We start from the raw sequence: 14,483 nt of genomic DNA on the forward strand, positions 1-14,483 counted from the left end.
GTTGTTTTCATTATCAAGACCAGCTTTGCGGGTATAAGTTGGTTTTTACCACAGTGTTGATACTGGCTGCTACTTTATTCTAAAATTAGCGAAACCCGTAATTTAATGTACACGTATTATGCAATAGCGTTTAAAATTTATAAAAATGTGGGGGAGATAAGATACCTTTAGCACATAATATTAATATATCCTGATCGTGTTAGCACATAATATTAATATACCCTGATCGTGTTTTAAACAATCAACAACGGTATACGGGAGTTGTGAGTAATCGATTTTACAATTCTTTGAATGTTCTTTGTTTGCTACCAAATGGGACAACAAAATAAAATGAAAAGCTGAAATTTCAAACTAATATGAAACTTTTTAAATCTCTCGTCTCCATAGCGATGAATGCAAATTTTCGCAATCGGATTGATAGACACGTGATTAAAACCAACCAATCAGTGCGACGAATTCTTATCGGCGTTTTTTCTCTGCCTTTTTTCTTTTAATAGCGCTTCCGCTCAGACCGATCATTTGGGAATAGTTGTTGTCGCGTCTTGAGTCAAAAGATCATCGTTGTGTTGGAGACAACTGGTACCAGCAATTTGTGGGTTTTAAAAGTAGAGAAATACGGAGATTTCGGTTTCTATGTGCTGGTATATACAGCAAGGGTTAGATCGTTCGCGCAGAGTAGGATGTGGTTACATTGTTCGATTACTCAGAGTCTGAAAGGATTTAACTTAGAGCGAGTTTAGAATTTACACACGCGTAGGTTTGAGCGCTCTATTCTGTTACTTCTAGTCCTTAATTGATCTTAACATTTTCAGAAATTTGTAAACGAAATTTGACTCTTATTGTAAAGAAAACTGAAGTAACTCGATCAAGCACCATGTGGCATCTTTTAGAAAAGATTTCTGAACAGGTACGGCATTTATTGTTCGTTTTTGACTTCTTGATTCGCTGTATCGTTTAACCAGTTAATTAAAATTGAATTTGCGTCTTTGGACTACGACTTTATGGCTCCTTTTCGACCATGTATTTAGAAGATTTTAGCAATACTATATACTCTCAGGTATTTGCTTTATTAAAGCGTTTTTGCCAATGTCTGCAGGCGTTTACAAAATGTGTATTAGCGCTGTTTATCTAATCTCCATCAGCGCATTACTGCTCCGAGTTAGGCCTGTTTAGGTATTGTTTTAAGTAGTTTTATGGCTCCCAAGCATTAATTAATATTGTTTTTTTAGGTGACCAAATACAGTACTTTCCTCGGGCAGCTGTGGTACATTCTTGTTTTCGTATTCAGACTGATTGTAGTCGTAACGATCGGCGGCGCAGGTATTTAAATCATACGTTTTAAACATTACAGCTTCATATTTATAATTGCCATTTCGAGAATCTAAATTAACTTATAATTGGCTAGCAATCAAACACTACCAAAGGCTTTATATTTATTTCGTTTATATTTTTTAAACCATTTCGGTTTCTTCAAAAAACTTTTAATATTACGTAAATGCCTCAACGTAGCGTTAGAGCGGTATGTTTATTAACACGGTTTCGGCGACAAGGTAATTATAGGTTGCTGTCTCGTCGCATGTACAATTTACCTGCCGTAGGCTAATTGTACGACACGACCTAGTCTAGATAATGACGTGTGCATTCGAAAATGGCTTCGCCTTTTCCTTCGTGTTCATATTATAGTTTCCTTTTACGGTTCGTGGTCCTTTTTTAGTCACACACGCCCATAGCCCTTGCTCCATTAATAAAACAACCTAGTTTTGTTTTTATTGTGTTTAAGTTTTGGTCATTAAAACCGGGTTCTTTTATATGATGTAGGTAAAGTACTGTGGGGTAAGATAGACACCGTTAGCGCGAAATGTCCAACATTTTTAAATAGTCTTTAAACAATTACAAACGATATTTTAAAGAGTCCATACGATACCTAATTCTGAAATTGTTGTTTGTTTACTACCAAATGGAAAGATAAATACAGTGAAAACATGGGCCAACTTAACCTCACCTACTATACGTATCAATAGATATTAGATAGTATATTACAGTCGTAGTGTATAAAAAGCGATTGAAATTCAATTAAAATGTGGGACGTCTGTATAGGCGGAAACGTATTTCGGCACTCTCTTGTATCGCACACAGAACCAAATTAAACAAAACGACGTTCGTTGTCTTACCACAATTCTCTCAAATGCTTTTAAAATTGGCGACCTAAAATCGAATTGCGTTTTGTGAGTTTGAAACAATTCAATTGAACTTCAAGGCATATTTGGAATACCGCAAGCAAATGTAGACCAAAAGCACACGAATTATATATATCACAACACTTGCTTAAATTAAATTAAACTTTATTTTAGGTTAAAACATTCCTTTATACATAACACATATAGTAGGTTGGGGTATAAGCTGGTTTTATTTTCCTTTATCTTCCCATTTGGTAGGAAACAATAAATATGTAACGTATCTATGCGATTGTTACAATTTTAAAACCCCATTATTAAATATGGATAATATGTGCTAACGGTTTTCATCTTACATTACATTACTATATTACTAAAAGGAAATTTATGCGATTTTAATCTTTATTCGTGTTACGCATTCCTGCATAATTACACTTTAAACATCTTTTCCGCGTTTTAAGTCACATTTCACGCTCAGCGTACATTCGTAGTTTACTTAGCACGACTAGTAAGTGTGAATAGCCGCCAAAATAGGTCAACCACTTTATTCCAGCCAAAAGTAAGCTACCCCGTTGGGAATGAGGAATTTTCAAGCACCAAATAATCTTTACCGGTTTCCTTTGCTTTCAGTTTGAACAGTTTGAAACTTATTATACAGTAGGGTCGGGGAAGATGCGACACCTTTTAAATCTATTTTCTTGTCCTATTCAGTTAAAACAAAGTACATTCAAGGAATTATAAAACCTATCCTCACGACTCCCATAGACCGTTGTTAGTTGTTTAAAATACGATCAGGATATTTGAATATATGTGCTGAAAGTGTCCCATCTTTCTCCAGCCTACTATATGTATCGAAATAAATCAATATAAACACACGGCTTTATAATAAAGCAATATAAAGGGATATTATAATCTTTAAAACTGAACATAGAGCTTGTATAAAATATTTGACACATGATATTTTTAGTAGCAGTTTCTGATAAAAATTCCTACAAAGTTTTGTTTTTTTTAAACTGTATATATTTTTGTTCGTGTATTTAAAACCCAGTAAATGTTATACTTTATTCCGCACTCTAATAGATAGATCATTGCTTCGTAAATCAACTACAAAGCTTTTAAAAGCCATTAAAATCGAAGAGCGTTTCGGTATTAAATTTCACATCGTATAAAGAACCACAGCGTAACAAACAACAAGAACGCTTATTCAAAGTAATAGCATATAAACTGTAAATAGCACGAAATAATTTTAAGTCTGTTTTCGATGAATATACATTTTGACGACGTCACCATGTACATTGTACTGTGGGGTAAAATAGGACACCTTTAGCACATAATATCCAAATATCCTGATCGTGTTTTAAACAAATAACAACGGTTTGTGGAAGTCGTGAGGATCCGGTTTAAAATTATTTGAACGTTGTGTACTACCAAATGGAACGAGAAATAGAATAAAAAGACGTGACCTTTCCCCCCACCCTACTAAATATATATATACTTTGAAAATATTGTTTATCCTGTTATATAGTATTGGACTTTTGTATGTCAGTCAGCTATTTTTTTGAGACTTAAGTTTTATAAAAGCTGACGTGTGTACGACCTTTGACCTAATTGGACGATGCATAGTTGGGATACGTTTGTGACGTCATGACTCATAACCTACGTGACGTCATGTGTTGGGTATAAATTGCATCATCATTATGACTTATAGTTTAGTAATGCCTGAAGTATTATGACGTCATAAATGTTACCTTTCGTTGTGACACACACGGCGAAGGCCATTGGTTTAACTTTGTGGGCGTGTATATAAATTATGGGGGCGTGAAAACGTAGACAACTTTTCGTTTGGCGCATTTTATCCGTGCGTGTTTTAATTAAACGCGACTAATAATTAGAAGTTTTATATAATCGGTTTGGTTTCTAACTCTAGGCGTTCGCTACACGAGCCTAATTGTAATATAACAAAGAAATTGAAAAAATAAGTATACTTGAAAACGCGAAAGTTATTTAAATCTCCCCTTTGAGTGGTTTCTTGAAATTTAGCTTTTAAAAGCACATCTTATACGACGTTGAAATAAAGCGAAAGCGTGTCTGAATGCGTTGAGAGCTTTTAAAAGTCGTTCTAAACGACGCTCTTCAGTAATTGTTATAAAACGCGTGGCCTTGTAACAAAGTCGTGTCTAATCGTTACGTCACAATCGCGTTGACGCGCTAACAATGGGTTACTGTGACGTATAACTGGTCAAGTCACTTCGCTAATTATGCTGTATCGTAATATCTCACTTTTAAACTGTTGCATGCTATTTATATATATAGTACTATGAGGTAAGATGGGACACCGTTTGCACATAAATCCCATATTTCCTGACTGTTTTAAACAATTAACAACACTCTTTTTAAGGCGTAAAAATATGGTTTTATAATTCTGTAAATATGTTTTGTTTACTAACAAATGGAACAAGGGAAAGAACCTTCTTACCCCACCCTACTATACTTTCATCCTATTCCGTTATTATTATTAAAACTACATTATGTGCGAATAATCAATTTAAAACATCTTTATTATTCTACAGTTTACGGTGATGAACAGTCTGCATTCAAATGTAGTACAGATGTCGTCGGGTGCCAGAACATATGCTACAACCAATTCGCCAAGGTGTCCCATATGAGGTTTTGGGCGTTTCAGGTTAGTCTGTTGCGACATAATTAGATTGTGACGTCAGACAGCTCTATTGTTATAGAGCCGTCAGTTTAATGAAATAATAGTCGGATCATTTCAGTCTGTTAGAGCACGGTTATTAAATCGTTTGTCCGCTATGTTACAATTGTCATTGGGCTGTATATGATTACAAGTTACGTAGATTATTTCCGTTAAGTCTCAACGATTTTACCAAGCAATATAAAATTGGTCGGTTTTCTAATAGTCATTCAAAACATATAAAAAAATCTTCAAGTTAATCGAATTATAGTAGGTTGGGGTAAGATGGTCCATGTTCTCAGTCTGTTGCCTTGTCCCATTTGGTAGTAAACAAAGAATGATCACAGACTAATATAAATAAATATATCCTCACGACTTTAAAAATGTGCTGGTAACTGTTTAAAACACGATCAGAAATATGCGATATAATGTAGGAACAATACCCATCTATACACCATAGTATAATATCATGAAAATATGTCAATTTCGCCTAAATTTAAAGTTAAAACGCACGTAACCTAATACTGTGTATCTGCAGTTGCTGGCCGTCGCTACCCCGTCAGTATTCTTTCATTTCTACTCAATGTATATGTCTGGTGAAATTCAGAAGCTAAAAAATTCTGAAGATCATCTTCGACAACTAGAAGAAGCGGACCAGGATCATTTGCTACCGGTAAATATGGCTATGTTTTCTAACATTCTATTATATATTGGTGAAGTCCTATAGCGAGGTATGAATTGGAATTTGGCTTCCAGGACACCGAGGTGGTACATTACCGCGCAATAGTCATTCTCTTTTATTGTCCCATTTTGTAGTAAACGAAAAACTTTTACAGAATTATGTAACCGTATTCCGCGATGGTAAAAAAACCTTGTTTATTGTAAACACTATCATGAAATATGGGAATTAGCTAACGATATCCCATCTTATCCCAATGTACTTTTTTACAGAAAAACGCTCAAGACGAGAAAGACTTCAAGAAAATGTCAAAACGTCGCAAGAGCATCGGGCACGTAAAAGTCCGAAAAATTTATTCTGGAAACGAATTGAAAGAGGTAGAGTCATAACTTATGTATGTTTATATCACACAAATGTATGTGTAAAAAATCCGAAAAAATAAATATAATTTAGATGTCCGCTGATCCATTTTAATTGGTATAGTATCTTTAAACACATACCAATAGGTAAATCTAAGCTATATTTCACTTTATAGAGAACTAAATTTGTATATGCACGCTTTAGTAAAAAAATGAGTAAGTCAATGGACCCACTAATTTTTACATTCAAATATCATCTAGATTCCATACACCAACAAAATCCATTACGCATATTACTTGAGCATCATCATCCGTCTTATAATGGAAGGAGTTTTCATCTACATTGGCTACACCCTGTTTAAACTCATGGTGAGTAATAATAAAACTTATTTCTATACCTTACTCTCATGCGTTTTATTCATTTGTTAAAATGTGGCAATCTTAATTCAGTGTTAACCTATCAAACAGCTCTTCCGAAAATTTGTTCCAAATTTTATAACAGCCCACGCATATAGAAAGACTCCCAGACAACTGGTGTAAGTGCCAGCATTAACGAGTTACACTGACACATTATTATTTGTCCAGAACTTCCGACCTCCTATTAAAATTGCTTTTGACAGACCGGAATGTAACGTGCCGAAAAGCTGTTGATATGTGTTTTTTTATACGTGGGAACAGTAGCTTATGTTATAAATATGTTAATAAAAAGTTTAATTGGTTTCTCTGAGCAAATTTATTGAAATAACATAAAAAACCAGCACAATAACAGTCGTTAAGAGTAAAACCCATTTTTAATACAAATGATAACCCATTTTTAATTTTCCTATTAATTTTTACCAAATTCGCTCTTTTTTTGTTAATTAAGATTTTTTCTTCAGGACCCCAAATGCCAACACACTCCCACAGACCCCATGTGTCCAGGCAGCAACAACCCAATTTACTTTTTATGGATAAGAGTGCCAGCAATGTACAAATGCGAGGGTAATCCAGGAACTGACGTATACACAGCTTGTACCATGCACGTTAGAGATAATGGATTCGTTCCTTGCTTTGTGTCTCGACCTTATGTAAGTTGAATGAATAAATGTAATTTACTTTATCCTTGTGTGCGCGTGACATTTAGGCCAAAGTTGGCCCAATACGCAAGATGCAAACAACAATACAGTGGTACTGTATTCATTAACCTATTCCAATGCGAAATTTATATTATGTAATTTATCAACAGGAAAAGACCGTCTTTCTCTGTTACATGAGCATTCTAAGCGGAATTTGCTTCGTAATTTCAGCTCTCGAACTTGTTATTGTCTCAATTCGACGATTCTGGAAAAAACGCAAGCCCACCCACAAGTAAGTTTCCAATCTTTACAGAAAAAAATATAATAACTTTCGTTAAATGGATTTTTGCGGTAATTTTAATTTTAAACAAAGGATTAATTCCAAAACATACCTTGTCTGGAAATAATTGTGCTTTTATTTCGTAAAATTACAAGTTTTACGATTAAGCACTTCTGTTTGAACTTTTATTTAAATCCGAAACCCTTTCTACATAATAAACGTTTTTTTTATTCTTTACACTTTTTTCAGGCATCTCTTCCGTAACAGCAGTAGCCGACCACGAAACGAGTCTGTATTTTATTCTACTGCCCCGACAGCTCCAAGCAAATACTTTGAGGAAGGAAATTTCTACCCATCTTTAGCTGTACCTGTCCGCATAGCGAACGGCAGTGAGTATGTAACAGAAATTGCCCGACGTTGTTCAGTTGCTATTTCAAATCAAACTATTTCTTAATATTTTAAGCGATAACACGCTAATAACGACTGTCGTTGCCCCGCCACGCGAGGATTTAGAAGTTACATTCATTCATCATTTATTCAAATTAATAGCAGAGCATCGGCAACCCAAATTTTTGAACTAATATTAATAATAAATATAAGACTAGCAAGTAACAAACTATACAAGTAACTTGTGGGGAAAGTTAATATATGATCATTCACATTAAAGCGGTTTCCATAAAACCATCTAAGTTTCATTAAACTGTTAAGCTGTATGCATATAAATAGTTATCTATAGTAACTGTATGCATATAAAAAATAACGTTTCTAACAGTTTAATATTATAATAACTAAAGAAAATGGTGACCTGTTTTTGGGTGGTACTTGCGGCTGAAAATTATTGTTTTAAAGCACAACAAACTGATGCTCACTTTTCTCTGTTGTGTAAACATTTTTAATCTTTAAACTCTTGGCCTGTAAGCTATATGACAACTTTGGCCTAGAGCCATAAGCCTCGACAGTTTTATGCATAAAGTACTGTTGGCAACATTGAATACCGTTTGCACATAATTTTCCACATTTCCCGATCGTGTTTTTTACAATTAAAAACGCTCTTTTAAAGATTCGCGAGCAATGGCCATGTAATTTGAATAGTCTTTATTTACTACCAAATGTAAATGGGTCAATGTGTCCTATTTACGCCATCGTACTACCTTAACTTGGTTGGCGATTTTTTTAAAGCTGTTTTGTTTTCTAGAATACCAAGGGTACCAAAACAGCGACACAGCGACAAAGAGAGTCCAGATTCATGAGCAAGACCAACATAACTTGGAAAAGGAAAACATGTCCGAAACTGCATCAGTTAAAAGCTATGTTTAAATTTCGCTAAACAGCATTTGAACACAATTTCATTTCTCACTGCTTTAAAAGTTAAGTTGCAATCCAGTCATAAAATAATTTTACTTTACTTTGTCAATGGTTAGATCATTCCTATATGTACTATGTTATGTTGTGCTGCTGTTTTTAAGTTTAAGTGTGTTTTTTTCGCCCAATATGGTGAGTATTGCTTTGCCACTTTGAGTTGATTTTCTGTAAAAACGAAATTTCTGCAGCTTTTTAGACATTGTGCTCGTATGTCATTCCACAAGTTGAATGCTGTGAATTCGGCTCAAAGAGCAGTGCCTGATTTATGCCAATATTTTCTACTTTTTGAGTGTCTTCCTTAACCAACGGCCTTACTATATTGTTTAGTTATCCTTGTGATATTCGATTGGGATTACAGACTAAGTTTTTTTTCTCAGATTACGAAACTGCTGCTTTATTACTTGCAATACCACGTGTAAACTGTAAATAAATGCATTCTTTCAAATTTCCCGGTCTTTTCATGGCATTGTTTCGTCATAAGATGCATTGTTTCGTCAATGTCGTTTAAACTGCATTCGCATATTTTGAAACTCTGCGGTTTGATTTATTTGTTTTTGGAGTCTTTTTGAACTATAATCTTGGCTTCTGGCTATATTTGCCGCTAGCCAAAGACAGTTGGCCATAGATTATGACTCTACCTACGCATGTTGTAATCTCGGCTTTGCACAAACAACGCTAAGATTCCTTTTATGTACTGACATACACGATGCGAATCGGATTAAGCTTTACATTACAGCAAGCCCACAACAGCACTGTTGTTTTGTTACACACCATTTTCACAGGCCTTGTATTTAATCGTGATGCGGTCATAATTTGTACACCATCTGAAGTAGCGTTTGTAACAGTGTGTCTCTTACGTGGTCGTTGCCAAATGTACTTAGACTTATAGTCTACTCATACCTATTCTGGATAGGCCTACGCCTTTTTTAGGATAAAAGAGCTTCTTTAAGCACAATCAAAACATAGGATGTAGGCTTGTTATTATTTTCATTCTGTTATGTGTAAGCACGTTTTCAGTGAGGCGACCACAGTTAGGCCTTTAGGTTTTGTCCTAGTCTATTCCATAAAAAGTTAAGTCTTTAGTTAGGCACACCTGTTACCTGGGATGTAGGCTTATTGGTCCCAGTCCATTCAATTCTATAAGGGTAACTATAATTAGTGTATCACATGTACATAAGGGTAACTATAATTAGTGTATCACAACTGATCTTATTGTAAGTTTACTGTAACAAACAACTGTACACGTTTAAACAAGTGTTCAGAACGGAACGAAAAACACAATCGAAAAAAGAACTGTACATTTATGTGTTCAACATTATTCACGATGACGTCATCACACGTAGCTACGCAACGATTTACACGACTCTCTGTCGCCATCTTTCGACTCACTTCTTCTCAGCTCCTCTGAAATATTAAACAAATGTGAATTAGCACCAAAGTGTGAAAGAGATCTTTTGGCAATTGCTTGTTTCGTTGTTATAGGCGCTATGGCACAGTGGTTAGCGCGCCGTTCTGTAACCCAGAGGTTATAGAATCAGGGCTCGTCGCTGCTACCATACAGTTACATGGACAGTTACTCGTAAACGGATAGGAGGTGTATAAAACGGAACACCCGTGTTGTAACATGCTTATTTATTCTTGCTTGGCGGGACAATGTCTATTATAACACAGTTGTTCTGTTTCATTGTGCCGGGCTAAAGACAGGCGAAACAATTACTAGCGGGCAACAGTTGGCACTATATTAACATGAAGAGTCTTTCTTTATCTATTTGGATACAGTAGCGAAGATCAGGTGAATTAATACAACAAAACAAGTCTTTTTACACACGCTGCAGATTAAACTACTTAAATAAAAGTATCAAAAAGCGTTGCTGCTAAACCCACAATATTACGTACTTACTGCTCGCATTTTTTCCTGGTACAACCAGACCAGAAGAATTGAATTCGTCGTACAGTTTGCTAGGTGCTGTGGCTATTTGGGGTGGCGAAGGAAAATAGAACTGCTCAGGGTGTATTGATTTTTGCAGGTTGGATCTATATAGTACAAATTGTACAAATTTGTTTTTGTTGAGCTAAAGTTCTAAAATGTCTATATGGGTAAGGTTCGGCAAGGCGCGTAAGGGGACGTAAAATTAAAGCCAGAGTTGCGCATTGCTTACTGGTTATTAAATGGATTGTAGCACCCTGAGTGTCAGGGTAGTAACTCAACTTTGTCGCAAATCTTAGTTCACATGCCGTACCACGCTGTAAGACCCCACTCACGTGAAAAATGCAAACCTTTTCGTATTAATGATAAAAAATTCGGACCGGGTCCAGGGCTAAGACAGAGACCATCGTATTATATGCTCATTGCTGCCACCATTGTGGACATATTATACCTATAGGCAAGCCACTGGGTGGTCACCTACATAATGGAATGTCTAAATTGTCAGTAACTTAGCGTTTTTTTTTCTGTAATAATGGTTAAACATATACAAGTACATTAAGGCGTATAAGTTACGTAGATAAAAACCTGCTGTTATTTGAGCTTTTTTTCCAAATGGATTTGATAGTCAGATAAATAAGTTCCAAAGCAGATAGTATGAAACAGATGACACTCAGAATGGTCATATAACGGAGAAAGACTGTCTTTTCCTATAGAAAATATATGCGAAAACAGATTAAACAGTGCTGTTCATAATATATATAGTAGTTTGAAGTAAGAAAAATACCGTAAGCACATAATATCCCATATTTTCCAATCGTGTTTTAAACATTTTATTTTTGATTCTTGAGGATATGGATATATAATTCCGTCAATTTTCTTTGTTTACTACCAAATGGGGCGATAAAAATGAAAACATGGGTGTTGAATTCGTGATAAATAACTTATAAGCGGGCACGAAGTGCGTGAAACCGAACACCCGTGTTATAACTTTGTCGTTGCTCCGCCACGCGAAAATAAATACGTTATATTCTCATTTAATTAACTTACAGTTGCTCTTGAAGTTATACAGGGAACGTAGCCTCGTTCAGCATTAGGCCCATAATGCATGTTACATATGTTATAAACTTCGGATCCTGGCGCGCCAATGCATCTGTATTCTGAAGGCACTTTCATCCATAATACACTTGCAATAGTGGATCTTGCGTTGCAGTTTGGGCCGACACAAGACGCATATATCTATATAGGTTTATAATGCATTAGCATATAGTAATAAAAAACATATCACGTAACATAGTATATACTGTGGGGGAAGGTGGGACACCTTTAGCACATAATATTCAAATATCATGATCGTGTTTTAAACAATAAACAACGGTCAATGGCAGTCGTGAGGATATGATTTTATAATTCTTCGAATGTTCTTTGTTTAGTACTAAATGAGACGAGACAATAGAATGAAAAGGTGTCCCATCTTCCCCCACCATACTATATAAGTTTTATCTATGTTTTTGAATATAATAGCGAAAGCGAAATTGGTTGAAATAGCGAAAAGGGAATTAGCAGCAAAACGTCAGTCGTTTTAATGGTAAAACCACTTCTAATACATGTTATAGCAAGTTTTTTCGTATGCTTTTTGAGGTGTTGTATACAAATGTGTTTTTCAGGTTTTGGTTGAATAGTTATAGCATACTGTTCGTTACACTTAATTAGCCAACTGTATTCGACGGTGCTTCTAGCACACGTTTTCCCGCACATACTGCCGTCGGCCCACCAATTGCCTAATTGCGGCCGTTTAGGCGCTTTCTGCTTTGCAAAACTTTGAGTTAGTTCTCGTTGTTGTTGTTCTGTGTGGCTATGTTGGTAAGAGATATTATGTGAAAGGCCGCGTCAAGTTGATATGTAATTGTATCTTTTACATTATATTGAGTCAGTTATATAGTTTTGTATTTGTTTAATTGTTACTTGTATATTTGCTATACGTATTAAGCTATAGTTATATAAGAGTTAGGTATGTGTTTACTCAGCAGTAGATTTTGCGTTTTCCTATTAAGTCAAAAGAAAATACGTAACATAAAGTTCTGTAGGATAAGATGGTTACCGTCAATACCTAAATCCCATTTATAGTTTGGAAACAACTCAAGAAAGGGGAAAGTGTTATAACGACTGTCGTTTTTTGGACACACGTGGATAAATAATTCGTTCACTCAATAATATAACACAGACAGTAACGACAACAGCAGTCTGTACTGCGTCATGTATACATATAAATCAAAGCTATATGCTATGGTATCAACATAGAAGTACCACGCGTGCATATAATATATGCTGACGTTGCAAAATACAACGTTATTTCAGTTGGTCTACGCAGTTATCAGCATTGTTATGTAGATAAGCGGTTTTGTAAATGAAGTAATCACGGTTTTCCCAACGTTATATATCGCCTATAACGGGCATGAGGTAGATAAATAGATTATATGTGCCTGTCGTTATTGTTATTGTGCATTTTTAAGACTTAAAATAGGACAAGCGCGAGTCCATACATGATATAGTACATTTAGGTAAGACGTAAGAATCATGTTTACATTCTCTTTTATTGTCCTATTTGGTAGTAAAAAAATATTATTTACAGAATTATATAAAAGTATCATTACGAATCTAAAATAGCGTTGGTAATTGTTAAAAAAACGTTGGTAATTGTTATAAAACATGGGATATTATGAACGGTATCCATCTTACCCCACAGTACTATAAACATATGATAAGCTAATAGACTATAAAGTTATAATATATAACAGTACAGAACTACAGAACGATACTGCAATTATAAACAATTCTTATATATTGGTTGGGGGGAGATGGAACACCTTTTTATTCTATTTTTTCGTCCCATTTGGTGGTAAACAAAGAATATTCAAAGAATTATAAAACCGTATCCTTACGACTTCCCGTTGTTGTTTAAAACACAATCAGGATATTTGGAAATTATGTGCAAAAGGTGTCCTATCCCGCCCAACAGCAGTACTCTATCACTTACCGGGATATTGTACAAAACATATCCAAGATAAATGAAACCCCCTTCTAAAACCAATCGCAATAATACGCTCACGTAGTACGCTGCTTTGATTTTGTTCGTCACAGGAACCTATAAAACATAACGTAATTACCACTTTATGAGATATCACAGGTTAAAAAATGTCAAAAAATGGCTGTAACACCTAACATGTGGGAAAATTAAAATGATCCACAAATAAATGTAATATATAAGTTAGGGAAAAAACGCCGATTTTCTAGTGTGTTTCAATGTAAAAATAACAGCCTCATAATAGTAGGGTGGGAAAAGACGGAACACCTTTAATACATAATATCCAATATTCTAATCGTGTTTTGAACAATTAACAACAGTCTATATGGAAGTTGTAAGAATACGGTTTTAATTCTTTAAATGTTCTTTGTTTACTACTAAATAGGACGAGGGAATAGAATAAAAAGGTGTTTCATCTTTCTCCACCCTAATATATATATATATATGGCTTGCCTCTTTTATTTCGTTGTCAGAGTAAACGAGTTTCACTTTCAGGTTACCAATCCCTCTTTTTCTTCGCGTCATTTTCCCGATTTCCCTCTCTGACAATGTGTTCTGTAGACATAGGCGTAACGTTAGGGCTTTTGAGGGTGATAGGTTACCCCAATTTTTGAAACACTGGTGTGACTAAATGTATTTTAAGCCAAACAACTTTTACCTTGCTGTTAGGTGTCTATTCAAATAAGCAGGACCAAAGTATATTGCATTCGCCAAATTAGGTTGTATTTTACCAAGACTTTAGCACTTTCGACAGTAGTAAATCGAAAGAGATATATACAGCAAAACGTTCGTCGTTAAAATACACTATGGATAAAAGTGGGTAAAGAGTTCGTAGTTTTAACTCACAGTTAGTGTAATCCCGTCTCTTTA

General features: G+C 35.1%; 3 protein-coding genes across 6 annotated transcripts in view; 2 read left to right on the forward strand and 1 right to left on the reverse strand.

Annotated features, from left to right (window-relative positions):
* Positions 1-457: 457 nt before the first annotated feature.
* Positions 458-9,049, forward strand: LOC100182350 (gap junction alpha-4 protein). Of its 2 annotated transcripts, none has more exons than XM_026834774.1 (10): positions 458-907; positions 1,230-1,320; positions 4,745-4,857; positions 5,408-5,542; positions 5,821-5,925; positions 6,169-6,276; positions 6,786-6,974; positions 7,133-7,254; positions 7,492-7,635; positions 8,438-9,049. In XM_026834774.1, the coding sequence occupies exons 1-10, from the start codon at positions 875-877 to the stop codon at positions 8,490-8,492; spliced, it is 1,095 nt and encodes a 364-aa protein (XP_026690575.1). In that variant the 5' UTR covers positions 458-874; the 3' UTR covers positions 8,493-9,049. The 2 variants fall into 2 exon arrangements, with proteins under 2 accessions (XP_026690575.1, XP_026690574.1); XM_026834773.1 differs by having other exon boundaries at positions 7,492-7,631.
* Positions 8,978-14,483, reverse strand: part of LOC100180013 (gap junction alpha-4 protein-like) — an 8,175-nt gene continuing 2,669 nt past the window's right edge. The window contains exons 5-10 of one of the 3 annotated variants that reach the window (XM_018812291.2): positions 14,067-14,168; positions 13,566-13,673; positions 11,579-11,767; positions 11,117-11,238; positions 10,505-10,638; positions 9,904-10,008 (exon numbers count right to left, since the gene is read on the reverse strand). In XM_018812291.2, the coding sequence (XP_018667836.1) occupies positions 9,938-10,008; positions 10,505-10,638; positions 11,117-11,238; positions 11,579-11,767; positions 13,566-13,673; positions 14,067-14,168 (726 nt within the window). In that variant the 3' untranslated portion in view covers positions 9,904-9,937. Of the gene's footprint in view, positions 10,009-10,500; positions 10,639-11,116; positions 11,239-11,578; positions 11,768-13,565; positions 13,674-14,066; positions 14,169-14,483 lie in introns of all 3 variants that reach the window. The other 2 variants (XM_009860524.3, XM_018812292.2) reach the window with 2 other exon arrangements.
* Positions 12,361-14,483, forward strand: part of LOC100182347 (solute carrier family 2, facilitated glucose transporter member 1-like) — a 10,346-nt gene continuing 8,223 nt past the window's right edge. The window contains exon 1 of the mRNA XM_026834772.1: positions 12,361-12,391. Within this exon, the coding sequence (XP_026690573.1) occupies positions 12,386-12,391 (6 nt within the window). The 5' untranslated portion in view covers positions 12,361-12,385. The remainder of the gene's footprint in view (positions 12,392-14,483) is intronic.

Source organism: Ciona intestinalis, chromosome 6 (assembly GCF_000224145.3).
Source record: "Ciona intestinalis chromosome 6, KH, whole genome shotgun sequence".
In the NCBI taxonomy this organism is placed as follows: domain Eukaryota; kingdom Metazoa; phylum Chordata; class Ascidiacea; order Phlebobranchia; family Cionidae; genus Ciona; species Ciona intestinalis.

Bases quoted from the DNA above. Each gene is read 5' to 3' on its own strand.
- LOC100182350 (XM_026834773.1), top strand. From the start codon at position 875: ATGTGGCATCTTTTAGAAAAGATTTCTGAACAG. The intron at 1,321-4,744 runs GTATTTAAATCA...ATTATTCTACAG, and splicing joins CGTAACGATCGGCGGCGCAG to TTTACGGTGATGAACAGTCT. The intron at 6,277-6,785 runs GTGAGTAATAAT...TTTTTTCTTCAG, and splicing joins ACACCCTGTTTAAACTCATG to GACCCCAAATGCCAACACAC.